This window comes from Brienomyrus brachyistius, chromosome 8, assembly GCF_023856365.1.
Source record: "Brienomyrus brachyistius isolate T26 chromosome 8, BBRACH_0.4, whole genome shotgun sequence".
Classification (NCBI taxonomy): domain Eukaryota; kingdom Metazoa; phylum Chordata; class Actinopteri; order Osteoglossiformes; family Mormyridae; genus Brienomyrus; species Brienomyrus brachyistius.
This window is the reverse complement of record NC_064540.1, coordinates 5,485,100-5,511,314: the sequence shown is the minus strand read 5'-3', so window position 1 is coordinate 5,511,314 and position 26,215 is coordinate 5,485,100. Positions and strand designations below refer to the sequence as shown.

Genomic DNA, 26,215 nt, shown 5'->3' with positions numbered 1-26,215 from the left:
TTATTTTAAGGCGCAAGTAGCCCAATATTAAACGTTTATCACATCAGATTACTTCATGTTTAGGGACTATATACTAATGCTTGAGTAGGATATATATATATAAGTATTTATTGAAAGTTGATTTAATTAGAAAATAATAAATAATCATTAGGAATGCGCAGTCTTTAAAGTATTATTTCAGCTTCACTTGGGCGGTACAAAAAAAAGAAACACCTTTTGTATATATATTGCCTTCAGCCGAGCCGCCTATGATCAAGCCATCAGTTTAGCAACAGCAATGCGTCGCTGTCCGGCAAGCTCCCATTGGTCGAAGCTTGAGTGATGCTGCCTTCACTAGACTGTGCTCCTTTCTGGAAAAGAGAAATTCGGCGCTAGCGCACGAGAAACACAAAAACACTTTCAAAAGACAAACTAGGAGAAAACACTGATGATAGTTTCCAAACCGAGTGCGGTCCTTAATATGTGAGGAAGGAACATCTAACAGTACATATGCTGTACGCTGGAAACATATTTTACAGCTTCTAGCATCCAGAATTAATCATATTACCCTGCTTCACCGCTTAGACTCACCAGCTGAGTTCTTATACAGGTTTTATTGATTAGCTCTGCTGTTGAAATGCCTGCTGGAAACAACGATCCCGAGAGCATTTTAAGCTACCAGGTAAAGTGCAACATTATCTTTTAATTCTTATGATATTTACATAATATGTAGCCGGCTTCCTCATCCTAGCCTACCCTATGTATATATATCGACATTTCTCAAGCGTCATCGTAACTGTATCTGAAATAATCGTTTAAATAAACTGAATTGCAACTACTGAACTTGCTTTTGCAGCAGAGAATGTCATGATCCTATTATGCGATGGTGGAAACTGAACATGCAGATACGTATCTTGCTATTCACCTGCTACACGCAGCCCGATACACCGGCCTCGGGGGCTAGTGCTGTTTTGGCAGCCTTTATTTTATGTGTTTCCTACATGCAGTCTGTAGTGCAGCACCGTTGCTTGAACCGGTTCCCATTTGATCGTATTTGATCGCGAGACGGTGCACGTGCGCTTGGCCGCTTTTACAGATTGTATCCGCTTGTGATTATATGTTGCGAACGCTGTGCGCGCGGGTTCGTCTGGTTTTGTGCGTGTATGTGAAGCGCCGGCACGTGCAGCAGAAGCCAAAATGACATTCAATGGCTCTGTGAGCTAACAATGATTTATAAGACATTAAACGTCTTATAATGCATCTAGCCGCATCTTTATATACCGGCATATAAGATATATTAGTAAATGTTTTCTGGCATGCTTGAGTAATCTGGTTGATCGAATGAAGGAACAAAAGCAGACAATTTAGTGTTTGGAATCTTTGAAACGGACGTAGGCTAAATAAATATTAGTACATCCGGCGTGTTGCAGATGCAGGCATGGCTTCAGTCAGTGTCAGTTTGCTGTAATGAGCTCTGCGGGGTTAACGGAAAATATTTAGTAGCTATTAGATCAGCTTGTGTGAATGAATTGAATTTGTAAATCTTGATGTGTTACACCTTCTATGTCTTTGTGAGGTGGTTGCGGTTTGTTGGCGATGTTGTCAGTGACCTTGGAATGTCATCCTTCGCCTTTCTCGTTATATTGAATTTTGGTGACGGCATTCAGATTGAACTGTAGCCTACATTTAGGTCTACAAACGTAAAATCTGCGCGGGGTCGAGAAGACCCACAACAGTTCAAATATAAGGACATTAATGCTACTGTCTAAGATTTGTGAACGATTGGATTTGTGGTCAGACGGTCAGCTGCGGACACGGTGATCAGAACAGGCAATTTGAAAAACAAAATGAAAAAGGTGACCTAATCGTAAATGATGTATGGGAAACATAGCCGGCGGAAATAAAAGAAAATAAATATATATATATATATATATATACTTAGCAAGATCAGCGGTTACACACCGTTGTTGGATATTAGTATAATTAGGAACTAGTCGTTTATAAACAAGCAGTTATGTCGCATGCGAAATACTCGAAATAATACAATATTAATCTGAAACCGTGGCAGCTTGTCTTTTTTAGTCAGTTCTCTTCTTTTTAATAACACCCACCACAAGCCTGTGAAACGTGTTTGCTGCCTTACAAGTTTAAATAAAATTAATGGGAGAAATAGCTATTATTTGTCCAGAATAAAAAAAAAATCTTGGCAATATCTTTTAATTGCCTGAGACGTGTTTAATTGCCTAAGCATTGTTGCAGCTAAAATATTTAATCACCAGATGAAAGACTGCTACTATCGTTGTATCTTGCCTTACAAGATGCCGTACAGCTGTGATTGGCTATAGTATTGTTAAAAAATTGTTAAAAAAAAAAACAGATGTATATGCATCATATAAATGACGATCAAACGTTATCATAGGTGACTTTAAAGGTATTGCCTTGTTTTAGCGCATCCCCTTATCCGATGCTGAACTTTAAGTACTATATCCATTTTCCATCGAATCACGGAAATAATAAAGGGAACGCAGGTCCGCTTATGAAGTAAATTATTGTAATATCCAAAGAGTTTGCTTGCTTGTTTCAAAAACTGTTTTGCTGAAAGGATATCGTGCGGTTGTAGTATTTCGTTGTTGTGTATTGTATATATATATATATATATATATATATATATATATATATATATATATATATATATATATATATATATATATATATATATATATCAAACAAGAAAAACTGAATTAAATATATGCTAGCAGAATGGGAATATGCTGACATTATTATGAAAGCAGTGCTGGTTGTGTGAGTTTGGGGTTAATCTCCATTTGAAAGGCTTTTCTATGTGATTCACACATTTCTCCCCCTCTGTCGCTTTAGTTTACATGTAGCAGGAACAGTTTAATGTAGTACAGATTCTTTTTTAAACTGTTTCTCTTCACATCCTCCTTAATATTTGTGTTGGACTTAAAATATAAATACAGTAAAATAAATCAAAAGATCACTATAATTAGTATAAACTACCTGCACTGTCTTATGTGACTTTCAGCTGCTAAAAGAGAAGTGGGTATTATTTGAGCCCCCAGCTGTTTCTGGAGGATGCCCTCATTTCATTACTCTGTCCATCCGTCTTCCGTGCTGCTTATTCAAGGCAGGGTTGCCGTGAGCCTGGAGCACATCCCCGGAAACATGGGGACACTGCAGACAGGATGCTGGTCCATCACAGGACACACACTCACACTCACACAACAGGCAATTCAGTGACACGGATTCACTTAACTACATGCTTTCGGACTGCAGGTGGAAGCCAGAGTACGCAGAGGAAATGCAGGAGGAACTCACAGGGGATGGAAAGCTATGCAAACAGGCACATTCCCAGGGAGGGGCCTAGACCCCCCCCCTCAATCCTGGAGGTATATAAGGCTACTGCACTGTTCACATTATTCCACATTAACGTAAAGGTTTTTGAGTATTATTCACATTATGAGGTGACTTCAGAGCTGTGCTGTATCAGTCAGTACAATTGGGCATCTCAAAACATGCTGGCAGAGTGAAGCAGAGTGAATGTTTGTTTCCCCCAATGACCAAAGCGGCATAAATCTCAAGAACAAACAGGCGTCAAGAATCACCACCAGCTAACCACAGAATTCGGAGATGTCATTTTCCCTGGTGTGTGAAACTGGTGCCACAACAACAGACACAGGGGTTTGTGCCTGTGTCCAGGAGGTTGTGGGTTCAGATCCTCTAACTGCCAGGATAACTGAGATCCCAGGCCCGATTACACTGACTAATTTAGGCCATTTATTTTTCTGGGTATAAACCATATTATGGAACATTAACAGTTGAGGGTCAACTGAGGTAATTCTAGCTCCATTACATACTTCAATGGACAGAGAAGAAGTAGGAATGAAGATCAGGAACATTTGGAATGGGCTGTTCATGAACCACAATCTCTATGGCAAGCTATTAATGACATTCTAAAACATGAGGTGTGATGTGACAGTGGTAAATGAGAATGGTTACCTGGTCATTTGGTTTTTGATGAAATTATTTTGCTGAATAAAGGGTACAACCTTGATATTATGTTATTTTTTTAGTGCCTTCCTGGGCTGATTAAACTGTTTCTCCCTAACCCCTATCATTAGCATTTTCCATTGATTTAAATGTTGTTTTCAAATTTCAGCATGCTCTACTTATGTCAGTCTTTGCCACGTTGAGTTTCATGTGATTCCAAATGTGCTAAAATAAAAAGCGTGTCGTGAGCTGTGAGCTCACTGCCATCCCAGAACCAGGACTGTTTGTGATGCGAGTCTGGTGACAGGTCGGCCTGCTGCCACAGAGCAGAGTGATGTGAATTACACCAGTCAGCAAGTGGAAGCCCCGCCCTTTGGTGTCATTGGTGGGGACACTTCACAATGTGCTTTCACTTAGGGACAAACCTGAGACAGAAACCTATCCCAGATGGGATGATGGTTCATTAAAGTCTCACACACATACACAGATATATTAGAAAGACAAATTCACCAGATTGCTTTTCCCCAAATGCAGGAGGAAAACCCAAATGAACAGAAACTCGACACACAATGTCAGGACAAGAATCTATCCCAGGGCCCTTAGGGCCCTGTAGGCCTGAACCATTTTGAGGTTTCAGGCCTCATGTTCTAGGTCAGTGTTTCTCAACCCAGACCTTGGGGACTCCCAAACATTCCAGTTTTTGCTTCCTCACAGCTCACAGAATTCATTGTTCTTCATTGGCCGGGAGCTGAGAGGGAGCGAAAAAATGGACCATCTCAGGGCCCCTGAAGACTGGGTTGGGAAACACCATTTTAGGCAAATGACACTTAATGAACATGAAATGCAAGACTGACTCCGATTGGGCTTGAACCCACAATCGTCAATTCTACAGGCTGATGGCTTATCCATTAGGACACGTAACCCCACCAACACACTGCCCAATAAAAACACACCATCAGGTCTGCAAACTCTCTTTATAGGATGCCATTATTAAAAACGCATCCTGTCATCCATGTAACTGTGTACACGTGGGCTTACTTCAGGAGCAGTTAGTTCATCTTCATAGACATGGCCCCAGATCTTAAGGAATCGCCTCGTTCACAGTCCTACTCATACCTACTTTATTAACGACCGGTGTACGGTAAGGTAAATAAAGGTTTGTTATTCACCAAAACAGAAAAATGGCTACATTTGTACATAGTCAGATGATGTGTGACCTGTGGGTTTAAACACTGTGTCCACGATCAGAAGGTTTTTGGTTTGAATCCCAGGTCCAGCAGACTGATGCTGTTTTGGGTCCTTGAGCAAAACCCTTAATTCCAGACTGCTCACAGGGTACCAGATAAATGGCTGACCCTCTACTCATACCCCTAGCTTCACTCTCCTCTGCGTGTGTGTACGCCTACGAGATGGACTATGTGAAAAGAAGCATTCCAATGTACTTGTACAAATGGCAAAAAATGTGTTATTTAAAGAAAGTCAAACTTCAGAAAGTGTGGAGTGCACATCAGTGACATCCCATCCTGCACATTTCATCCAATACAGTGAAGCTCATAACTTGTCTAGCAGCCTATCCATAATTCACACCAAATCTTCCTGTCTGCCTGCCTGTCTCTCTCTCTCTGCATGCCTGTCTGTCTGCATGCCTGTCTCTCTCTCTCTCTCTCTCTCTCTCTCTCTCTCTCTGTCTGCCTATCTGGCAACCTCCCCTGCTTCATTTTATGGCTCTCCCTTTCTCAGTTTTACTTTCACTTCAGAACACAGGAAACCGGACATTTAAAAGCAGGGAGGCAAATCGGAAATTTGACATTTCCCCAGAGCCTAACATGCAAATTGGGATCAGAACATCTTGGCTGTTCACACCCACGTACATGTCTGGATATTTTGCACTATCACCATGCCTGCTTATGCGCTCTCTAAGAAACTTGCACTACATCTAATATTTATCAAAGTCAGTGCTTCTTGCTTACAACGACATCCCATGCTTGCCATGAGGCTCATGTGTTCTTTCTGTGTTTCTGTGGTTCAGATATAATGTACTTTGTGGGGACCAAATGTTCCCACAACGTGACGAATACTGTTTTTTCTGATCTTATGGGGATCAGTTTCCTGAGAATCTGTGACTGCAATCAAAAAACATTTGTATTTTGTTTAGTTACTTATGGTTATAGTTAGGGCTGGGTAGGTGTTAAGGTTGTCATAGTCAACATTAGCATTTTTCTTATAGAAATGAATGCGTGGTCCTCACAAAGGTATGATTACAGGTCTGTGTGTGTTTGTGTGTGTATGTGTGTGTGTCTGTATGTGTGTGTGCGAGTCTGTGTGTGTGTATGCGTGTGTGTGTCTGTGTGTATATGTGTCTGTTTGTATGTGTGTGTGTGTGAGAGAGTCTGTGTGTGTGTGTGTATGAGTCTGTGTGTGTCTGTGTGTGTGAGAGAGTCTGTGTGTGTGTGTGTGTGTGTCTGTGTGTGTGTGTGAGTCTGTGTATGTGAGACACCTGCATGTGACTCCTTTCAGGCACCTGGACACACTGCTGCGGTCTCACTTTGTCTCCACGCCTCTGTTCTGTCACTTTGAAGGCCCTGTCTGCCGTTCCGGGAAGAGGCTGAGTGATGAAGCTAGAGAGAGCCTAAGCGGCATGTAGCAGCTGCATGACTCATGCTACATGTGGCTGCAACTCAATTCCCACCCCCTCAGCCCCTCTTCCCCAGCGATTTCATGTACGGCACGGGCTCCCGGTCGAGAGCCTAGCTAGCTTCAGTGACAAGCACAAATCAAATTGTCCCTCCGGACGTTTCATTCGTGGTTTTCCTTTCACCAAAACAGTCATGAGAGGCTCTGAGATTTCTGCTTTTTTTTTCATTTAAGTACTTTTGCTCAGAGATGTACTGAGTCAGCTACTGGGGTTTCCTGTGGTAGAACTGCCGTTGTGACTGAGCTGTGTGGACCTTAGTGGAGAGGGGGGCACTTTTGGGCACTCTTTGGCTGTCTGGACATGACAGTTCATTGACACTTCAGTGGCTGCACTGTTCAGGCAACGTGCTGATGGGGGGTCGGGGGAGGGGGGGCGGGGGAGGGGGGCGGGGGGCGCTTCACAGGCGGTAAGGAGACTGACCCTGCGATCTGTCCGAGTGACTGGAGAGACCAGCTCATCATGGGAAGCTCTAAACACCAGGCTTCCTCGTCAGCCTTGCCGGCCATTTTTTTCCCGTCTCTCATTCTCACCGTGAAAACTGTGCAAAAACCCCCGACTAGCGCAGTTGCCATGCACAGTATTTTTTTTAAATTCTGATTCAACTGGACGGGCCTTAAATTTCAGTTTCCCCTGGCCAGGTTCTTAAAAGGAAAGCTCTGTAAACGGAAAAGACACAGCGCTCTCACTGCGAAACGAAAATGAGGTCCAGCAGAACACTTTCAAAAATGAGTCAGGCCGGCGTTGCCAGCTCAGAACTACTTTTGCAGTTCAGTGTCTCACATGTAAACTGTGTATCTGTTCACTTTCTAAGTAGATCATTTGCATTGCAACAGGGTGATTTGCTTCTCAAAAGGCCCATTGCATTTCCGTTTCCCCCCCCACTAAAATACTGACCAGTTCAGGAATGTGCCAAAGCACAGTGCATCGCTCATAAACAATCCTTTAATTTAATCCGATTCTCCCAGTTTGTTTCTTTCATGATCTGAAACAGTGATAATAGAGATAAGTCAATTACACAGAGGTAATATATTTGTCTGGCAATTTGACCTGTGAAAACTGATCATTTTCGCAGTACAACGACACATATAGTAAATGATATACAGTTCTATTACAGCAAATTCTTTATATATATATATATATATATATATATATATATACACACACACACACACACACACACAATGTGTGTGTTGGTCGTAAGTGTTTCCAGACTTTTGCCTAGTTTCCTCCAACAGGTTCCTCTTGACTGTCCAAACCACCCCACCGTGACCCAGCTGAGTCCCCTGGAGGAAGGGTACCAGGATGCATGCTTCTCTAGTGCACTGTCTGCCAGCTGGCTCGCTTTGTTTGCGCGCTGCAGAATAACCCATGTGTCCTTCACGGCCCATCGGCAAAAACCTGCGGGGCTTTCAGAGGTCTGTAGGAGGCCTCCAAGATGCCCGACCAAATCGAACATGATGTGGAGGTCAGTCTCACCACAGCTGGGCGGATGGAAGCAAGAACCTCTCCCACATCAAGACACTGGGACGAAATTACATTTATAAAAAAATAAGGGAAGCAGATGGATGTGAGCATCTTTTAACTATATACTTACATTGATTGGCAGCCATTACTGCCATATCCTTCTCTCTTTGGGGGTCGGGGCGTCGTGTGGCTTAGTGGGTGTTACGCCACTGCGCCTGTGATTGGAAGAATGAGCCTCAGGACTATAGTCACATATCCCTTGGGCCCTTAAACCCCCCCCCCCCCCCCAAAAAAAATGCTCCAGGATACCCTGAGCTCAGATCCCTCAGTGTTAAATGTGTGTGTATGTTTCAACAGAGAGCATGATGGGATATGTGAAGAGATGCATGTACCTGTACTTGTGCAAATGGCAAATAGAGCAGTCTTTCTTTTCAGCGAGCTGTGACCTGTATATTTGCAATTACCACCTAGATGAATGTGGATCCTGTTAAACTTCGGGCATGAGTTACTGAGTACTGCCACAGGGCACGCGGGGGGTGGGGGGGGGTAAGATTAATTGGGAATTATAGGGGCACAAGTTTTCATCAGGAATGATGTTGGGTACCCAGTAGTTTCAATCAACAGATAAGCCTGAAATAGCCAGTGTTGCCTCGAGAGGCCATCTGGAACATGCAATTTTTTCAGTTTCCTAATATGTAACTGTATATTAATAAGATATCTTACCCCAAATATACAAATATGAAAAACCGTGAAATGTGGAGTGAGTAATTTGTAAGTGTCTGATATTTAAAGCCAGAACAGGAATGTTTAAATGTGAACAGAAATATGGAAATAAACATTAGCAACTCAACCCTGTGTACCTTTAGGGGGGGTTGCTAGACAAGCCCCTCTCTTCCCATTCACCAAACGCCCCCCCCCCCCCGTGCACCCGTCTGACCCTATAAGTAACTTAAACAAGATATTTAAGCTAACATGGGCCAGCTGGGCTTCATTAACTGGGTTATGTATAGGCCCAGGGATGTTGATCACTCACCATGGCAACAGAGATCAGCGAATCCCCACGCGGAGCCATTACAGAGCCTTTCGCAAGAACATGTTTGCACAATTAGCGTTGCAGTCATTCCCCAGTAGAAGACCAGGTGACTATGAGGAGAAGGTGTGTGTTCCACACGCCAAGCTGGGTTCAGAACAGCTACCACAGAGGCATAAGGCCGAGGCACCGGCTATCAAACCACCGTGACACCTTTGGATGAGCTTCATCGTGGACTTCAATAATATTCTTTTTAAATAAACTTGCGCGGCTGAGAATAACAGCTCTTTTTTGTCCCCTAGTTCAGTATTAATCGACTAGAAATGATTGAAAACATACCACTGTCACAATCCGTGAAAACGGATGAGGCGAGCAGGCAGGCGAGCAGGCAGAATTCGGGGTTCATTAAAAGGAGCGGGACGGGCAGGACAGAGCAGGAGCACGGACATCTACTAACATCAATGACGGACAAGGGACACAGGCAAGACTTGGACTTAAATAGACAGGACTGATCAAAATAACTAGACAGCTGGGTACGATCAGGGAAGCACACGTGGATAATCAGGGGGGCGTGGCACACACGAGGATCGTACGAGCCGGGCATGACAACCACGTAATCAAATAAATAAATCCATCTTAGACAAGTATTTTTACTGTCTTTTATAAGCTTTATGTAAGGATTTATTTATTATAGAATATGTCTACTTTCTGGTATTATGTTGCATAGTAAATGGGTTGGTAACACTTTAGTTAAAGCATCATACTGTATATACCTAAGTAATGCATTATAATGCATTCATAAAGTATTATAGACATGGCTATAACTACTTATAAAAAGGCTTAACATTATAGCTATGTTTATTATGCACTATGAACGTTCTATGGAATTATCATCTATAATGCACTATGGATACTTTCATAATGCATTATAATGGCTTATATAGTGTCTATGGTGTATCTATAGTGCATTATGATTACTGCTTTAAGTAGAGTATTACCAATGGGTTTCATTCAAACGTGCGAACAGATGAAACACAGATGATGTGTCTGAGGATGCTGCCTTTTTAAAATGACGTACATGAATTAAGCACTTGGATTTCTGGGATCCAGCATTTCGATTCAGAAATGTGTCCGCTAAGATATTGACGATCGGTTTTAATTTAATATCCTTTCTGAAGGCGTCACCGGCAGAAGTGTTCTGCTCATTTCCGCCATTCTGGGGCCTTTTTCGATACCGCGAGACACCCGTGAAGATGTTATTAAGCCCCCGAGAGTGCGAGGGACAAGCATTTCTGTCACTTCTGCTTGCCTGAGGAAAATACCACTGTCTGCGTAACTGCTTTTAAGTAAGATACTGTTTTATGGCAATAATTTTTGGGTGAAAATAAAATAAGGAAGCAGCGGAATGTTCATTTGCTGGGTTCATTCGTAATGGATCATGGATGTGATCTCTGTGAATTACAGAGATTCGGTGAAAATGATTAGTTCAGTCATCTAGTGTTGACTTGTGTCTTGTGCGTTGAGTATTCACCTTACTATTGGTCTTCATGCTTGTTGTTTTTTCTTTTTACTTTATTCGATATTAATCTGGCCTTAAACTACTTATGTAACAGGCAGAGAGATCATTTTTCAAGCCAGTCATTTCCTGCCATCTGCTGTTTAATTGGACTCCGATTGTGCCGGTTTCTGTCCACAGACCGCAGGGTCTGAGATGCTGGACTCTCATTTGGTGCCTGTTGCTTACTTGTGGACATTAGAATTTGAGTTTTAGGCCCACAGAAACAGATAATGCCCCTTGGTGCCAAGGTACCAACGCCCCCTAGTGCCTGGTATCTGCAGACACAGCACCGGGCTCTGCCTCAGACTCATTAAGTCATTGCGTCATGCTGGGTGCCTGATCTTAATCTTCGCTACCCTAAATTGGTCTAGACTTCCGCAGTTTGTTTTTTTTTTTTTTTTTAACATGATGCAGTTGGGCAAAAGACTTGGGTTGAGACAGGAAGTTCAGACTGGTGGCTGATATTCTGCAGACAGGAAGTGTTATACTTGGTTGGATTTTGTACGTGCTTTACAGTTACAGGCTGCCTTGCCTCCTTTATGTTTTGTGTATCTCAGGGGGGCCTTAAAGGGGGGAAAGTTAGGATGACTAACAGGGGCCCTAAAAATGTTCAAATATAATTGGATTGGTCTGGGTTGAGGACCCCAAAATGACACGCTTTCGTGGGGCCCAAAATCTCCAGCACTGCCCTGGTTGCAGATGTCATTAACCATTAGCTCAGATTCATTCATGATGACAGCTTGCACAGGGGATATTTTTAGGGAATTTAAACGCCAAACGTTATGTTTGTCAGCTGCGGGAGGAAGTGCATGTACCCAGAGGAAAGCCACATGAAGACAGGCAGCAAGCGCAGGCCACGTGTACATGGAGCTGGTCGGCCACTTTTACACCACAGCCAATTTTCCATTTAAATGGTGAAGTTTGGCAGTACGGCAACTTTGCTTGCTGCACCTCAGAACAGCCGACGGGGACCTTTGACTGCCCGGCATCAAGAACAGGGTGGGCTGCACTTTACACTGGCTTAGTATATCCCCGCGAGTCAGTCCTCCTCAGAACAGTCGTCTATGTTCCCGGTGCTGTTTGGCCTGGCTGTTATGGCTCATTAATTAGTGAGAATACATCAGCCTCACGGGCAAATGAAGGACTTCCCGTGAGCTGATGCGAGAGGGGGAAGAGTGATTAAATACAAATCGTTTCTTAAAACCAGCTTTTCTAAGCACGGGCCAAAGCTATCGGCTTGCCCCAGCCGCGCAGCCAGTACTACAGTGAAGCTTGAGGTTTTGGCTACGCTGACAGTAGCTGGCTCAGTTTTATACACACACATTCCAGATGAATCTCAGGATGGCGCGCCTGAGGATATCATGATATATTGTCACTATTTTTTATTCTAACATGTCAAATTGCCCCTTCAAAGCCCCCCCCCCCCCCCCCCCCCGAGGCATGAACCATAGAAACATGACTAGAGAAATATCCCAGATCTATGCAATCACTGCTTAAGCACTTAAGCTCTGATTCCTTGTGTCATGACCTTCACATAGAGTTGGATGTTTGCCGTGAGCCGTAATTTGAATGTATGCTGTCCCTAACACTGGCTGGCCAAGACTGGAGAGGGAGGATTCTGGGTAGAACACGCGGATGGATGGTACCCATTCACTCTCGTTGCGGAGCTTGCAATTGGCTCCGTAACCTAGCAACACAAATGACGACATTCCACCCATTGCGATGCAACAAAGGTCCAGAATACCTTTTGCTGCGACCAGTTCCTGTTTGTAAATAAAACTCTAGGAGCCATAACACGAAATGCACTACAGAGAGGGAGGAGGGCTCACTGGACACCAGAGGTTTGAGGTTAAATACGGACGCTAGTAGTTTTTTCTTGCTTCCACCAGATGGGGACTGACGTCAGTCTCAGTCTTCAGTCTGACATTGCTTTTTGGCACATTCCTGTGGCACGAAAATCACAATAACAGGTCCTTTTTTTCATTGTTCATGCCCCAGTCTGACCCACACTGAGCAGAGAGTTCCAGAGTTTAATCTACTTAGGTTCCAGGAGGGCACTCAGAGCCTAGCTGAGGACTACAGACCGCCCAAAACTAAAGCTCAGTCGCCCATCTGGCTTGTGGTCTGCGCTGATAACGCTGCCGACGAGGATTAACGTCACTGTTTCACAATCGCCACACAAACCAATGCCAGCTGTAGCCTTGGGTCCGCTGAAGGGAATCGCGTCCGGCCAGGAGCTGATGGCTGTACAGCCCCCTACAAACATGAACAAATGGTGTGATTAGCCCCAGAGGGAGAGCAGAGAAACTTCTGGAATTTGGTAACAAATATGCATACAGATCCACTGCAATGCTTAAACCTTAACTAAATGTGTCTAAATTTTCATTGCCGGGGCTGAGTATCCATCCATTTCCTGAAAGCACTTGTCCGTAGTCAGGGTTGCAAAGCCTACGGGCATAAGGCAGGGAACAACTCTGGATGGGGTGCCAACCCAACACAGGGCACCAACCCAACACAAGGGCACCAACCCAACACAAGGGCACACACACATATACACACAACTGCAGGCAATCTGGTTACTCCAATTAGCTTCAGCATGTTTTTGGACTGTGGGGGGAAACCCCACAACAACACAGGGAGAATAACCAAACTCCACACACCTAGAATCCTGGATGAGACTCAAACCCCGGTCCCAGAGGAGTGAGGTGACAGAACTAAGCACTGTGCCACTGTGACACCCTAGAGCTGAGTACCCAAAGAATGTTAAAAATTGTCTTTCAAGGTCACCCAGCTAGTTCAGCGCCTATAATTCTGACAAGCTAATGAATATGAATTACAACTATTTTTCATGTAGGAAAATACAAAGTCACTGTAGAAAAAAAAACCATCTATACTCAAGATTCCCTTAAATCCCCTTGCATATAGAAGTTATTTTGGGCCTTTAGCATCTGTTACATAAAACGATTCTAATTTACGCACATTTTTTACAGAGAGTCACTTGGATGACTGAAATACATTCAGGCAAATGAAAGTGAAATTAGCTCACATCAGGAATGCCAAAAGCTGAGAAGATTATGGGTTGTAAAGGATAATTAGCTACTGATTTCATGCCAGTTGTACTAAAGTCAATTCGGTTTTAAAAACTTAAGATTATCAAGCGTATCTTAGGCGACGGATCGCTAGAGGTTACGTTATGCTTTGATTGTGCACGTGGGGACCTGAGTCAGGCGACAGGGCCCTCAGGGGCCACATCCTGCACCAGGTGTCCCTCTCTCACCTGGTTTTGTTCCATCACAGCAGAGGATGGTTCTAGCACAAACCCCAGTGGGCCTCATTTGATTATTTCCTAAGGGGGAAACGTATAAAGGTGCCTTGTAGAACTGGGAGGCCTCTGGCATGTAAGAATAGCATAATGGAAAGAACACACACACCCCCAGAGAAGCATTTATGCAGTCATACCACATCATGGCAACTGCTTTAGTGAGGGGGGGGAAGGGCATTTAATAAGAGGAGAGCAAACGAAAAGTTTTCAGGTTGAATGTGGCCTGATGACCGGTCAGCCATGTGGACATTTAACTGTGTCCAGGGTGAAGCATCTCGGTCGCCAGGTGCAGTTTTGATCCTGCTAGGTAGGGGGCGATGTTCCGGATGGGAGCAACATGGTATATACTGAGATTGATCATTTTCAGTCATGTAACAGAGCAAATATAGAGGTATGTGTAGTTTTCTGCCAGTTATGTTAAAGTATTAATGGATAATAATGTAGTAACGACATTAAATGATAATATTATGGAGGTGTGGCTTAATTCCTAGGTGGCTCAGTGGGCTACACTGCTGTCTCACATCTACAGGGTCACGCATTTGGATTCTGCCCCTCTTGGTCTGGCTAATCGGTGTTTCTGCATTGCCAGGAGTATGCATGTGCCTTTTGAATTTCTGCTCCAGGATGTACTACTGCCCTGTGCTTCCCGGGAGAGGCTCCAAGTGACCCTGGCCACAATAACCAGGAGAAAGATGGCTTTTTAACTTAAAGACCTAGCAAATAAGCCAGGATTGAGCCATTTTTATCTGAAGTAAATTTCTTGGTTTTTGGCTTTGACTCACATGATTCACCTGAGGTGATCTGTTTCGATTACCGTGCCTTTCCTCCTACGTATAATGGCTGTGTTATTCAAGTCTGATGAGAGCCATTTATTTTCTGCAGCAAGGAATTGTGGGAATTTATCAGGGATGGGGGAAACAGGACCAAAGCCAAGTCACTAGTAATCATTAAATCAGACAGACATGTGACTGTACTTCCCCAAAATGAGTGCTCCCCCTCCTGGCCAAGGGCGGCACAGCCTGCCTGGGGACGACATCATCCATCACAGTGGCGAGCACCCCTGCTCCGTATGGGATTACATGAAGCGTAATTTTTGAGCATGACAGCATAACAGACTTTTTTATTTCACCAAAGGTGCCCCATGCATCTCGCCGGTGGGTCGCCGGAGCTTGCCGTCTGAGGTTTTGGTTGCGTGAATCTGTCCTGTCCGTGCTCTCAGGTTTCTGCCCCATTTAATTTGGGCCGTCTCTCTAGAACCGGCTGACAGAGGGACAGGAAATGGGTTTGGCAATCGATATGGCTGTTCCAGGGCCCGCAGTCATGTCCCGTCCTCTCCGGCTGCTCGTTTTCCTCTTTTAGGGTCACGCCCTCCTTCTTCCCTTTATTTTTGTCTGTTTCCCCCACCCAATCCTGTATTGGGGGAGGGGGGGTGTGTTTCACTGGGTTTGGATGCTGTGCCTGTGATCAGAAGGTCGGCAGTTTAAATCCTGCACTCGGCAGAGTTTTCACACTGTTGTGCCCTTAAGGGAGACTCCTAAGCCCAGTTACTCCATGGACTATCTGACTTGCTTTTTCAGTTGTATATTGCTTTGGATAAAAGCATCTGCTAAGTAAGTAAACACGTATCCAAAAAGTTCCTCGTGAAACACTCATGCTCCTCCACCGCTTATCACCGCTTCAGCCTGGCCTGCTCCTGTCTTGTCAGCCACATCCGGCTGCTTCTGTTTTGACCGTTCAGGATTCCCTTTTTATTTTGCATGTTTGTATGTTGGGAAACACAGTGACTCTGTGGGCAGCATTGTAACTTTATGCTTCCTGGTTTGTGTGCGTCTCCACAGTCTCCATTTATTTGCATGGCTTTCCTCCCGCATATCAAAAACATCCGGTTTGGGGAACTGGCTTCTCCAGCTCGTTCATAGTGTGCGATTGTGTCGGCCTGGCATCACATCCAGGGTGTCCTGTGCGGTTTGGGATAGGCTCCAGGCTCACTCTGTCCATGTCCTAGATAAGCTGCGCAAAATGGTAGATGAATGATTATTTATAGCTGCAGAATTTCCAGATTGTATTCGGTCCCCCTTGTCCCATGCAGGGAGGTGGTGAGCCTAGAGTCTGTCCCAGGAAGCGCAGGGCACACTGGACGGCATGCCAGTCCATCGTGGTCACGCTCTCGGGGGAGTCCGGAGGCACCAGTCCATCTAGCAGCATGTTTTTTGAACTGAAATCTGCAGAAACACAGGGAGCAAATGCAAACTCCATGTGCACAGAGCCGGAAGAGGGAATCGAACCCTTAACCCTGACAACCACCAAGCCACTATGCTGTCAACGAAATAATAACCAGCCACATAAATACAGTATAAGCCACAACCAACAGTGATTTCAATAAAGAATATATTTTCTGAGCCAGAACAGCTCATCCAGGATACAAAAATAAGAGCTGTGATTCAGCTAAGAATATTCTGCTGTGCTAGTCGGGGTTTCTGAGGGAATGCGACCATTGAAGGTGTTTTATGCCTCGTTCAAAGCCAAGTGCTTATGAAAAGTATAAGCTGTTCGATGTAGATAAGAGCAACAGTAAGAAATTTTAAAAGACAAATAATGAGCCTAAAAATACTCAGTCGGCTTAAGTAATTGTTGGATTTTAGCTGTGGCACCAGGAGTGATGAGCAATTGCGTCACTTTCTTATTGTCGCGCTGTTATTTTTACACTTAGTCATCATAGCTGCGTGGGCAAACATTCACGGAAGTGATGGGAGATGGACTTAGAACAGTGAGGTATCAGCTGTCAATCACAAACTGGTTCAACCCCCTGGTGTCCAGTGTAGCAAGCAGTGTGAAGCAGCTTTGCCTCATCGTATATTACACAAATTACGGTAATTAATAATCACCATCGATTCACACTTCTGACGATGCACTTGGTCACAGTGATTGCGGCTGGGATTGTAGGGTGTTTTGGAACCACATGTCTAATCATACACCCTGGCCCAGGTGATCCAGTCGGGGATGATACTGTACTTCAGCTTGTGTCCATGTGACTGGCTCACTTTATAAGCAATAATCATGCCAAAACTTCCCCCTGCCCCCCAATCTCGAAAATTTACCTGCCCCCACCTCCCCACCCCCCACCAGCCAGCAAAAATGTACAGGTTGCCCATACCTATATTACATTAGTTCTTCTGTCACTGGTTTGTTTTCTTGTATGAAAGATTCATCCATAATACCATTCGTGACACATGCATGATTATAGGAGACTGACCAATCAGCACACAGCAAAAACTTAAGTGCGTAATGAAATCCTGGCCCTTTTCATTTAAATCCTGTACTAGCTCAAAGTGTCCTCCCTGATGTGGATTATCAGGTCACCCTATAAATGCACCTAAAAGTGTAGTATAGAGCCGGCTTCGGCAATTAGTTTCAAACCACAGGCCAATAACAATATATTCTATTTAGTGTGCCACAATATGTGGATAATTTATGATAATGGACACGTTTCATATGTCATCAGTAAACTTTTGTGTATGTCAGGGGTGGGGAATCTGTTCCGTGGATGGCTGGTGTGCGTGCCGGTTTTTGGGATGGCCTCTCAGTCAGCCAGTTACAGTGGGTCCCCAGGACTGGAGCTGAGAACCACTGATCTATTATTAGCTGACTGAGAGATCATCCCAAAAACCTGAACCCACACTGGTCCTCCTGGAACAGGTTCCCCACTCCTGCTTCATGCAGACAACATGGATTTTGAAAACCATCAGTCTGTTGGCTATTTAAAGTTAGACGTTTGAAACAGGTAAAATCCAAAAGGCTACATGTTTTGACATAATGGACCTTGAAGTCAGCGTTGCATGGTAATAAGGAAATCCCGGCTTTCCTTGCCTGTCCTTAAATGAAACATGTTGACACTAGCTAAAATCAGACCTGGAATTAAATTATCATAGGAATGCATTATGTAAATATGTGTTATTTATTAAATCTGATCTAACCATTGACATGCATTTCAGTAATTATGGGAATTGAATGTTAGGGAAGCCCAGTTATGTTTATAAATAAACTGCTTTACATTACTGGTGCATAAGCCACATTTGGATATGTGGCTCTCCAGTGCAATCCAGTTACTTGTCCAAAAATACTGCACGTGTCAAGCTGCTCAGTGAAAAGGGCACGAATACATGAAGATGCTGAGGGTGTAAGACCTGTGCAGGTGTGTTGCCCAGCAACTTAGGTGCTGATCTTAGAGGAGACTGCTGACCCAGGTTTTACCCTCTAGATGGGGGGGGGGTGAGGTTTAATATGAGATTGTACAGTGTTCCTGTGCCAGTGTTTGATGTTGAGGTTTCGGGTTTGAGTTCCGATTCCCAGGATTAGCGGACACTCCTGAAGAATAGCAGTAGTAATGTAACCCTCCCCAGGCGCTTCAGCCCCCGGTACGCACTGGCGTTATGTGATTAATATCTTACTATCTAATGGCTCATAATTTCGCAGTGAGTATTCACTGAGCAAGCAGTCTGCTACGCCGATTATCTATAAGCCGAGTCGTTTTCGTGATGCTGTTTACGTTTGATGGAGGCGCAGATTCAACAGTGGGCTGTAATTAATGTGGCTTAATCGGCTCTTTCTGTCAAAAGATGTGCAGGCGTGTTTTTAAATTAACGATGGAATACAATTTTGGTTGAACTTCTGTATGCATTAATATTTGAATCGTGACATTGAGTTAATGAGTTTGCATGCCTTTCAGAAGGATAATTGTGTTATTTGAATTAGCTTCTGATTGTTTACTATTTGCTATCGTTTGCTTACCTTGAAGTTGCTTTTAAGTTACTTTATGAGTTTGTGCATAACACCGTTCTCCGACAGGCCTAATTAAACATTTTGATTGGATTTATAGGTCTGAGTTCGTTATCGTTACGTGGAGATGGACGCTTTATATTGAGGAAATGGACGTATGACTGAAGAACTGCAATTGCTCGGCTTGTTTCAGCGCTAATGTTTCTGCATGAGCACACTGACACGGTGTGCGTTAGCGCAATGTATTATTGATATGCATATTTTACTGTCCGCGCTGGGTTTTAATTAACCCATTTTGCACAGGCATCCACATACACAGAAGCGGGGTTTCCTTTTTTTCTTTGCTGGGGGGCAGTGAAGTCAAGTCAAAAAGGCATTTTGGCTGGAACTAAAAAAATGCCTGTATGAGAATGGTGGGTTTACATATGTCTTCAGCGTCTAAATCATGTTTTTCATCAGTTTGAATGTAGCACAATCAAAAAGTCTGATCTTCACACGCCCAAGACGTGCAGTTGTTGTCGGTTAACAATCCGAGGGGCCGTTTCACGAAGCAGGATAGCCCACATAACTTGTCGGATTTAAGGTAGTCTCTGCTAATGTGTAAAATCCATATAAACTGGCGTACCGTAAATCGGACAAGCGCTTCCTGAAACATGCCCTTAGAGTACCGGTATATATAGTGACGTATCAACCCGTCAGTGACTATTGTCTTCGAAGCCAAACGTCAAAATTTGGCCTGATATGTTTATTTCGTTATTGATTTAGCCTTTCTGTCAGTGCCTTGTTTTATTGTTTTTCCAACTCATAACCCTTAGCCTATAGCTGGCACAGCCCATGGAGGACGCAGACAACTGAATACTGTTTTTTACCCAGTTTTTGTCAGATAATCAGAAAACCGTAAAAGAGCTCGAGGCACAAAGGAGCATCAGCGTCAGCCGCCCCGGCCGCCACGCGCACTCACACGCACTCACGCGCAGCATAGCTCTCCCAGGACTGTTCCTGTTTCGCTTTACTGTGAAACTTTAATTTTTATTCATTTATTGTGCCAGTGAAGCTTTCTTGTCAGCTACTGAACCCAATGCTCTGCTTTTCGCCATGTCCCACGAGTGCAGCCGTTTGGCCTACATGATTAATATCCTGCTGAGGAAACAAGTGACTTCGTAAGTCCTGCCAATGATTTAATATTTCAGAAACGCCATAATTCCCCTTTCTCTGACTTTGACTCCGACAGATGACAAAATGAATGAAGCCGGACAGCATAGCAGAGAGTTCGATATTGGGTGGGGTGGGCGGGACAACTTAATTATTTAAATGCAAAGGACTACTTATTGAGGGTGATGAATGAATACAAGTTAAATATTGATATATCCCATACGTACCTCATGAAGAAAGGAGGTGATTGCAGTGTTGCGGTCTGAGCGGAGCCTCAGAAACAATGTGTGTTTTTTTTGTCCTTGTGCTGTACAGAGGCCAGATGAGGAGGTGGTGGTGGACCAGGGAGGGACGAGCTCTATCCTCAACATCCATTATGAGAAGGAGGAGCTAGAAGGTATATTAGTGTCGGGGTGTCTTTTATGTCGCCTGTATGGAATCACTTCCTGGTGTGCGATGGCCTCCATCTAGCCTGCAGGTCACATCTGCTCTTTGGCTGCTATTGTGTTACAAAGCACTGATGATAGTTAGCAGACAGCAGCTCGGGCCCCTAATATGGCGGGACAAGTCCTAAATTGCTGAATAAATAGACACAACAGTTGCCTGGATCAGAAAACAACCATATACCACAGACTAGAAAATGCATAAATGCACAGTTCAGTAAGTAAATGAAGGACAAATCAGCTAGTCAAATTCCATCAATCTAGATTAGCTTGAGCCTGTAGCAGGATCCACCCAACAAGAAATGCTATAGGTAACTTGAATAAATACATCCAGCCCAGTATTAAAAACCCAAATAGTGTTGCTGGTTGAAAATTCAGATTTTATAGATTGCTAACTGGACTAATGTTGGTAGACTGGGTCCCGGGTTCAGCCAGCCCCATGTAAATGCTCCCGCTACCTGGCTTTGTGGTATCGCCACACTTTCATCCCGATCAGTCCCCGTGACATAGACTTCCTCGTGAAGAAGGCACTGTCAGAGATACATGTTCTGGGACATTGCATGTTACATGTGTCATTTTGTGTTGACAATAGGTATCAGAGAATGGTATCTGTACCGATTTCATGTGGAGATGCATTATTAATAATTATGTGAGCAGCGTTGTTGATAAGGATGCCGGTGGGGGGGGTATAGGGGGTGGCACGGCTTTATTAATAATGTAAGAGCCACAGAGCTTTGTGCACCATGGGCCAGTGAGCAGGTGTTGTTCACGTGTTTTTTTTATTTGCCGCTTTTGCTTTCAAGCCGGCTGCCTTATCTCCACCTTACTGTCACCACCAGAGGATGTGAGGTATAAAGATCACGGATCAGCCGCCTTCAGCTGGTCTACGTTAAGTTTAAAACGCTGCCATTTTAGCCCCGGCTCATTATACTAACCTTACCGGTCCTTTTAATGGTAAATTGCCTTTGGTGATGATAGACAGACAGATGGACAAACAGACCAGCTTTATTAATCCCCAAAGGAATATTAAGGATACTGATATATTCCATCTGAAAGGGCTTCATGGTTTTTAAAAAAATGGATTTTTAATAATAAGCAGAAGATGGGGCAAGGGGTCCTTAACACCCATGGCCCTGTCGGAATGCCGAATTCGAATCCATTGCAGTGACGGCCGACTGCTCCTTTCCGCAGTTTTGCAGTGGTCTTAGGGGCTGTGTTAACTTGATGGTTGATTCCTCAATTCACTGTCCCCCCTATTAGGACACAGGACACTGTTTGTGGGCGTGCGCATGCCCCTGGCACGGCAGAGTCACCGGCACCACCGGCCCCACGGCTCCCGGCACCGCAAGAGGGACAGGACGAGGGGCAGTGTGACACACGAGGAGGAGGAGACCTCTTCGGCTTCTCATGGTGAGAGCCCCCTCCCCCCATGAAGATGGGAGCAGCTCATCGAGAGGCCGGCCATGGGGTTGATCACATAGCCCCCAGAGGGAGGTCACCGGTCACGTGGGCCATCTTAGGAAGCGGGCCAGGCTGCGAATTAAATAAAGATCAAAGGAACCTTCCGGATCCTGACTGTGCTGGGGGATATGCGGCGTGCAGCTGCTGAATTGTTCTGCTGTATGGTCCCTCCAGTGCAAGATCTTTGCAGCATCGAGTTTTAAAAATCAAGCTTATGATCGGTCTGTTTATTTCGTGTGTTTAGCCTGTCAGGTTTCCAGTAGCCTGTACTACGAAGTGGGGTTACTGGCTTATCGGGGTAACTTGTCGGATTTAAGGTACCACATTTAAATGGGCTTCATATTCCTTCACTTACATTTCACCCAGACTACCTTAAATCCGAGAAGTTACCCCGATAAGCCAGTAACCCCGCTTCGTAGTACAGGCCACAGGTGTGGCTTACGTTGTTTGGGAATAGCAAACCATTCTTTGATCCGTCAAAGGCGCAGTCGATACTGCGGTCCGGATCAGTGCTTTTAAATCATACAGTTGCTGATGGATGTGATCACCCACCCCACCCCCACCCCTACAAATGCTTCTCGGACAAGAATTAGTGCATCAGCTAATTATCCTTCAGGAGCAGGATGAAGCTTTCATGCCGAAATGGGTTCATTGGGAAAATTGTGATTGCCCCCCAGAGAAGAATGACTGCAGAGTCATGCTGACTTTGAGGAAGGAACAGTGTTCTGACAGACTTAAGGTCTCCTGTTAGTCATTTTTGTGGAAAAGTCTCCCTGCAAATGGATGTGTCGCAGTGGGAGGCAGTAACTTGTGTCTGTTTTTTCCCATGGTTCCGTTCACCCTTTTATTACTTCACTTCCTCCCGCTCTCACTCACCTGCCGCCGCTGCCCCCAGACACCCCGTCTCAGCGCGTGCAGTTCATCCTGGGGACCGAGGAGGACGAGGAGCACGTTGCCCATGATCTCTTCACTGAGCTGGATGAGATCTGTGTAAAGGATGGCAAAGACGCGGAGTGGAAGGAGACAGCCAGGTGGGAGCGGGGGCTGGGCAGGGGGGTGTGGCCACGCATTCTGTCATTCCCGCTGAGATACTAGTCTGTCCTGACTTTGTGTATAAATGAAGCACGTGTTTGTGGGTAAGAGAGTGGCCCAGTGGGCTGTGCCGATGCGTCTGGCTACTCCGCCTTCCAGCCAGAGACACGCAGTTTGGGTAATTGGTGTCTCTAAATGACCCATAGTGTATGACTGCATGTGCATGTAAGCGTTCTGCTATTGACTGGTGAATCCTCCAGGTTGTACCCCAGCCTTGTGTCCTGTGCTACCTGGGATAGGCCACCTTACAACCATGGGTATATATATAGGGGTGGGGCTGCTGTGGCACTGACCTCAACTGAAATCTGATTGGCTTCCGGAGAACCCTTTCCCCTGTCGAAACATATCATTGGCTAGCGATCAGGTTGGCCCCTCTGTATGAATTATTGACTCTCCAAGATAAGCGTTCAGAAGGTAGATGGAAGAACATATCTCTCACTGGCCAGAGTGCAAAGGAAGAATGTTTTCGCTTAGATTGGCAATGGCTTTGGGGGGGGGGGGGTTGGCGTTTTTGCTGCAGTGTGTAATTCTTCGCTGAGTGATTGTCAGGACAGAAGCAGAATGTGCCATCTCCTCGATGATTAATAGACTGCATTGCATGTTTTAGTTATTGGTGGGATGATGGCCTCTTTCTTGGCCTTGTTACATGAGCTGTCATTGGTCCATGGTCATTTGCCGAATAGTGATTGGCCCGTTTTCCGCAGTCCCAGCCAGTATCTCGACATGTGATTAGCATGTCGGCTGCCTGTCTAGCTGCTTCTCCAGAGATGATTGGCTCGTCATCAAGTTGCACCCAGAGCAAGTTGATTGCTGTCTGCTGTCCGCACAGGTGGTTGAAGTTTGAAGAGGACGTTGAAGATGGTGGCGAGCGCTGGAGCAAGCCCTACGTAGCAACACTGTCCCTACACAGCCTGTTCGAGCTGCGTAGCTGCATCATCAATGGCAGTGTGCTGCTGGACATGCATGCAAACTCCATCGAGGAGATCGCAGGTTGGCAAACACGTGCACTGCTGAACTGATGATGATGATAATTATGATGGAGAAGATTATTATAATAAATGATGACACCAACACATGATTTTAACTTAAATAGTAAATCCTTTCTTGACTCGGCACAAATACTTAGTCATAACTCAGTTACACTCAGTTACATACACAAGATCACAATTCATTAACGATGAACAACCATGAAAACAGTATTTAACTTGTGTTATTCATTAATTGTTCCTTAGCAGTTCTTTCAGTAGTTCACAAAGGTCTACAGAATTAAATATAAAAAATATAGTAACAGCTTTACATAAAACATGCGTCACAATTCAATAATTATGAATTAACATGACGTTATATGTAACTAAGTATGTAACATAGTTTGTAGTTAATTAATACATCAGTAATAGGATAATACTACATTATTTGTGCCGCATCAAGTAATAGTTTATTACTATTATTTAGGCTGGGGGGGATTGACTGTGGGGGTTGGGAGGGTAGACATTTTCATTGTAGTTTTGTGGTCGTTAAGAATCCACAGACACATGGAAACAGGGGAAATCAGAATGTTTATACCTGTGCTCTGTCACCCTGAAACTACAAGCATTAGCATAATCGTTTGGCCCATTAATCCAATGTGATCGACACACACTGAATGTTTTACCTGCTCGAACCACATACCCTGTGGGTTCTCTGCTTAGAAGGAGGGCATCTTCCTGGGGGTATCTTTCTGGGGGCATCTCCCTTAGGGTATCTTTCTGGGGGCATCTCCCTTAGGGCATCTCGCTGAAGGTATCTCCATGAGGGTACCTCTCTAAGGACATCTCACTGAGGTTATCTTGCTGCAGGTGTCTCCTCAAAAGCTAAAAAAATGTCCTGACGTCGCACTGCATGGCCCTCAGTTTACGGTGCTCCTTGAGTCATGACATCATACACCAAGGTGTGCCCCCTGCCTTCCTGAACTGCAGACATGGTGCTGGACCAGCAGGAGGCAGCGCAGGAGCTGGATGAGAGCATGCGGGTAAAGGTGCGGGAGGCACTGCTGAAGAGGCACCACCACCAGAACGAGAAGAAGAGGAACAACCTGATTCCCATGGTGCGCTCCTTTGCCGAGGCTGGCCGCAAGCAGTCGGAGCCGCACTCCATGGACAAGAGTGGTGAGGTGGCCAGGGGGTTGGGGGGGGGGCAGGGAATCTACAGCAGCTGTTAGCTGTGGAGCTAAACCACATTAATGGCTAGTCAGGGATCATGATTATTCTGTTTAGCAATGTTTAGGGCTGAAGATTTGTTTTGGATCTTTAGTTCCCATATAGTAACCCGTAAACCATAAACCACTGTATGTTAACCCAGTCCTTGGTAACCCCTAGACAGGCCACATTTTTGCTCCCTCCTAGCTGCCAGCACATCTGTACCAGGTATTCAGTGTTTTTGATTGGCTGGGAGCAGGGAGGGAGCAAAAAAGTGGACTGTGTGGGGGTTCCCGGGCAACGGGTTGAGGAACGCTGCGCTAAGCCTTTCATTCACTTGCTTTCGTCCCACTTCTGTCCCACCTGCATCCCCTTGTAGGTCCAGCTGTTTCTCCTCAGCCAACTTCTTCCAACCTGGAGGTGAAGAATGGTGTGAACCAGGAGAGCAGTCAAGTGGACCTCAGCAAGGTGTCTGCACAGCGGCACACACCCCCACAGACATGACGGGAACGCCTTGTCACTATAACGGTCGCTAGTGTGTCGCGGAACTGTACAGAACAGTCTGTGTTCTGGTGTGCTCCAGACTGAGCTGATTCCAGTGCATTGTGGGTGCTGGTTATGGCGAGAATTCTGCTATTCCATTAAGAGCACTATGTGCTGCATTATTGACAGTATAATGGCTGTGCAGAAAGACACAGAATGGTGACTCACAGCTTTAATGGAGTCTTGCGGAGCTCTGTGAGCGAAAAGCAAGAGTGGCTCCTGTACAATGTGTGTGCTTTGTAATCTTCAGTTATGCTCAGCAGTCGTAGACTGTTGATAATAAATACTGAACATAAAATAAATGTCCAATCATTTGCCCTTCCAAAACCCCATCAAATTCAGGACCAGCAGAACTATGCCTATTCTTTGGACATGGGGATGTCAAATTAAAAGCATCTTCAGTAATTATCAATAAACATCCCTTTCATAACACATCCATCCATTTTCTAACCGTTTATCCTGGCCAAGGTTACAGGAACAACATGTTAAACTAAGCCGTAAACTGAAATCTGTGC

At 44.8% G+C, this 26,215-nt stretch overlaps 1 protein-coding gene across 4 annotated transcripts in view; it reads left to right on the top strand.

Moving 5' to 3' along the window:
• The first annotated feature begins 242 nt into the window (after positions 1-242).
• The window catches only part of slc4a8 (solute carrier family 4 member 8), a 41,792-nt gene continuing 15,819 nt past the window's right edge, over positions 243-26,215 (top strand). The window contains exons 1-7 of one of the 4 annotated variants that reach the window (XM_049023558.1): positions 243-661; positions 20,303-20,384; positions 21,691-21,840; positions 22,787-22,922; positions 23,813-23,973; positions 24,939-25,127; positions 25,537-25,625. In XM_049023558.1, the coding sequence (XP_048879515.1) occupies positions 617-661; positions 20,303-20,384; positions 21,691-21,840; positions 22,787-22,922; positions 23,813-23,973; positions 24,939-25,127; positions 25,537-25,625 (852 nt within the window). In that variant the 5' untranslated portion in view covers positions 243-616. Of the gene's footprint in view, positions 662-19,826; positions 19,996-20,302; positions 20,385-21,690; positions 21,841-22,786; positions 22,923-23,812; positions 23,974-24,938; positions 25,128-25,536; positions 25,626-26,215 lie in introns of those variants that run through there. The other 3 variants (XM_049023560.1, XM_049023561.1, XM_049023559.1) reach the window with 3 other exon arrangements.